The sequence below is a fragment of the Buceros rhinoceros genome, unplaced genomic scaffold (assembly GCF_000710305.1).
Source record: "Buceros rhinoceros silvestris isolate BGI_N320 unplaced genomic scaffold, ASM71030v1 scaffold35735, whole genome shotgun sequence".
NCBI lineage: Eukaryota > Metazoa > Chordata > Aves > Bucerotiformes > Bucerotidae > Buceros > Buceros rhinoceros.
Genome location: NW_010415225.1, coordinates 2,456 through 6,095, shown reverse-complemented (window position 1 = coordinate 6,095; position 3,640 = coordinate 2,456). Strand labels below are relative to the sequence as shown.

The window sequence follows — 3,640 nt, the reverse complement described above, 5'->3', positions numbered from 1 at the left end:
ACACTGAGGGTGGTGAGCCCCTGGCCCAGGCTGCCCCGAGAGGTGGGAGCAGCCCCATCCCTGGCCCCATCCCAGGTCAGGTTGGCCCCTGGGGCTCTGAGCCCCCTGCTCTGGGTGCAGATGTCCCTGCCCCCTGCAGGGGTTGGACTGGGGGAGCTTTAAAGATCCTTTTCAATTCAGACCAGTCTGCGATTTGATGAAGTCTGCACTTTTCCCTCGAGCACTCTCCTGCCCTCCCTCCCGGCTCTGCAGCTTTAAAAAGCAGTTTAAAAGCTGGTGGTGACTTGCAGGTGTTCGATCGTAGATTCCTAAGTAAGAATTCGACAGAAGCAGGACCGCCTGCTGCTCTGGAGGGTGTTTGGGGACGGTGTGTTTTCAGCACGGGGGGTGGCTTGGGGAAGAGCCGTGGTTCAGCACTGCTGGCGCAGTGCTCCTGACCAGGTTTTCTCTCTTCTGCCCTTGGTTCATCCAGGGAGTGGAAACACGGTGGCTATCGACCTGATCGTTCAGCACGTCCACAGCCAGCTGGAAGAGGTAAGAGCTGCCTGAACCCCCAGGGTGTTCCTGGAGGGGTGGCCCTTGCCTGTGCCACGGTGGCGTCGCGGGGAGCAGTGCCTGGGTGCCGAGGGGGGCTTGGCATGGCTTCCCTCCCTGCTCCTGGCGTGTGAGCTGCAGGGCTGCCCCCAGGGACCCCTCCCAGCCCTGCTCTCAGCTCTTCAGCGAAGCAGACGGCTTGTCCCTCCGCTCGGGTCAGCGCCAGGCTCCTCTGCAAGCTGGGGGCCAGCAGCAGCCTCCTGCCCTCCCTGGGAGAGCAAATCCTCTGGGGACAAACCAACCATCCTTGAGGGATCTGAGTGACGTGCCCTCCCAGGGCCGGCATCCCCCCAGCCCTGCAGTACTTCGGCTCCCTGGCTCTGGCATCTCCTCTTCACCCCCTTGCAGCTGCTGCCCAGTCTTTCCAGCCGAGCCCGCTTTTCCACTCCAACGTTAGGTGCAGCCCGTGGGTTTCCAAACCCAAAGTCTTGTCACGTTTGAGCCCCGATCCAGGCACATGCTCCATCCCTGGCTTTAATAAGTCTTCTTCTGTGCGTGTTGGGCCAGTCCTGAAGTTTGAGCCTGACACCCTTCCATCACACGACACTGTTGTGTGCAGCACAGCCTCCTCCCACCCCACACTCGCAGCTTTGATGTTTAAGTGGTGGAGATGCTCAGAGCGATATTCTGGGAGGTGGAAGAAGTGTGACCTAGGGGCGGATGCACCTGAAAGCAAAGGGCTCGATTCCCTCTGGCCTTTCAGAGCTCCCAGTTCGCCCAGCCCCTGGGTGTGAGCTGGCCCGTGACAGCATCGTGCCTCAGGAGGGACCTCTCCGATGTGAAGCTCTTGGCAGGTTCCCCCTCCCAGGGCACCCCGGGCTGCAGTCGGGCTTTTCTGACTGCCCGGATTTCCAGCACGAATCTCCGGCGGGCCGGGAAGTTGGTTTCTAAACCCTCGGTTGCAGGAGCAAGGATCAGAGCCCCGGCATTGCTGCCCGTGCCGGGCCAGGGGACACGGCTGTTTCTCCCAGCCCCTGGAATCGGGCTGGGAACACTCGCAGCGAGCAAACGCGGCAGCTCTCCCAGGGCGCTGCTGCGAGGGGCAGGCTTGGGGAGGGCTTTCATTTACCTGGGGAGGGGAAGAAGGGGAAAAGGCTACATGTGAATGCAGGAAAATATTCCTATTTTTCCTTTTCTTTTATCTTGAAACGACCCTGGTGTTGACAATGCTTAATACCGGTTGCATTGTGTCTTTGTGTTGCTGCCGCAGCGTGAACTCAGTGTCAGGTAAGAGCCCCTAACTCTGTCCTGTCTGTGCAGCCCGAGGCGTTTCCAATGCCAGGCACTGCTTGGCCTAACCCTGCCCCGCAGCTGTGGCCTCCTCACCCTCAGAGCCGGTGGAAGGCCACCTCGTCCTTGGCTTTGGGACCAGCAGGGGCAGGGCTGCTCCCCGGGGATGCACCAGGGGAATACAGAGCCCAGGAGCCAGGGCAGGGCCGGGTTTGTCAGCTGGGCTCTCTGCTTGGCATCCCGGGAGCTCTTTTATTTCCCTTCATCCTCTAAGACGAACAGTTCAGAGCCACTCTCCATCCCTGATGGTGAAACATCATTAAACGTCAATTATGGAATGAAGCAAAGCGGCTCGAGGGTGGTGGGAGCCCTGGTCCCTCACTGGCAGCCTGGTGGCAGCTCGGTCATGGCGAGAGGTCCCTGCCTGCCTGCTGCGTCTAAAGACCCGCAGCAGCTACCTGGGGACTAGGAAAATACTTAATGCAGCAGGATTTCTAATTTCCCAGTACCTGCAGGCGGATGCTGTAAAGGGCAGGTTGATTTACTTGACCTCTCAGCATGGGGATCCAGCCACGACTTCAGCTTCCATTTAGCAGCCAGCTCATTTCCAGGAGTTTCTGTAGGAAGCAGAGGGGATGCGTCGCTGCAGACGCGTCCCCATTCAGATCTCCGTCATTGCGTGGAGCCGCTGAACTCCAGCAACCCTAAAGCTGACCCTTGTCATACAGCCCGTGTGCCGGGGGTGCAGGTGGGAAGGTGCTCTGTACCGCCGGGAGGTGGCTGTGGTTTAAAAACCTGCAGGAATAACGTTAGAGAGTAGAGGAACGTGTGTGTGTGTGTGTCTATAGGTGCATCCGCCCACCTGTGTGTTTTATACAGACATGTAAAAGTTCCTGCCTCTGCAGTGATTCTCTTCTTTAATCAGAGGCACTCCTTAAAAATCGGGTATTTAATAATACACCAAGACCCGATGAGCAGCTTTTTGGTAGCGAGTTTGCAAAGGTGACTCTGGCCTCCAGAAATAACTCCGGGAAAACCTCAGCCACAGACGGGTTTATGTTCTGCTTTAGGCTCGTGGTTTCCATTCTGCTTTTGCCAGAAAGACTGGAAAAAATTTCCGGGAAAAAAAAGTCCCCTCTGTTGACACTGGTGGGGTCCCGGCGCTTCTGCTGCCGTGGTTTCCCAGCGGCTCCTCTGCAGAGGAGCGAGGTGGACAGAGACGCGTGGCTCGGCAGACACGGGGCCTGTCATCAAACGACGCGTGGCTCGGCAGACACGGGGCTTGTCATCAAACCCAATTCCCCGTCCTCCCGCCTGGGATGGCTCCGTCCCCCGTGTCACGGTTGCTGTTTGATGTCATCGCCTTTTGGTGGCCGTGGGGACGCAGCAAGGCCTTGGTAGCTGGTAGAATAAAACCTGGATGCTTAGACCTGGCCCCAGCCCCAGGTCTGGTCCTTCTCTGGTCCTCGTGCTCTGGGCTGGCCCTGGGCTGCCCCCGCAGACCCAGCGTGTGGCGGGGACAGGCGGGGACTCCTCTCCCCAGCCCCCAGCTGACCACACGGGTGGATGTTGAGCGGTTTAAGAATGCGGTGTCGTTCCCTGGACCTGCCAGCCTGGTTTTGCTCCTGGAACGGCTGCTGAGGAGCATCGCTGCCTTCCTCCGTACCCCCTCAGCGCAGCTCAGTCCTGGCAGCTGGGATCGTTCTTGTCCAGCTTCCCACACGTTTAACCGTGCGTGTGCTGGAGCTGGAGATGTGCACAGCCACTCCCGGCGAGCATTTCTCCTCGAGGTCATCCCGTGCCACCCGAGGCACGG

General features: G+C 59.1%; 1 protein-coding gene across 1 annotated transcript in view; it reads left to right on the top strand.

Annotated features, from left to right (window-relative positions):
* LOC104494508 (uridine-cytidine kinase-like 1) overlaps nt 1-1,821 on the top strand; it is a gene marked incomplete at its 3' end in the record, with an annotated part of 9,523 nt that extends 7,702 nt beyond the window's left edge. Inside the window, exons 7-8 of the mRNA XM_010137360.1 lie at nt 473-534; nt 1,805-1,821. Of these exons, the coding sequence (XP_010135662.1) occupies nt 473-534; nt 1,805-1,821 (79 nt within the window). The remainder of the gene's footprint in view (nt 1-472; nt 535-1,804) is intronic.
* Between the last annotated feature and the right edge of the window lie 1,819 nt (nt 1,822-3,640).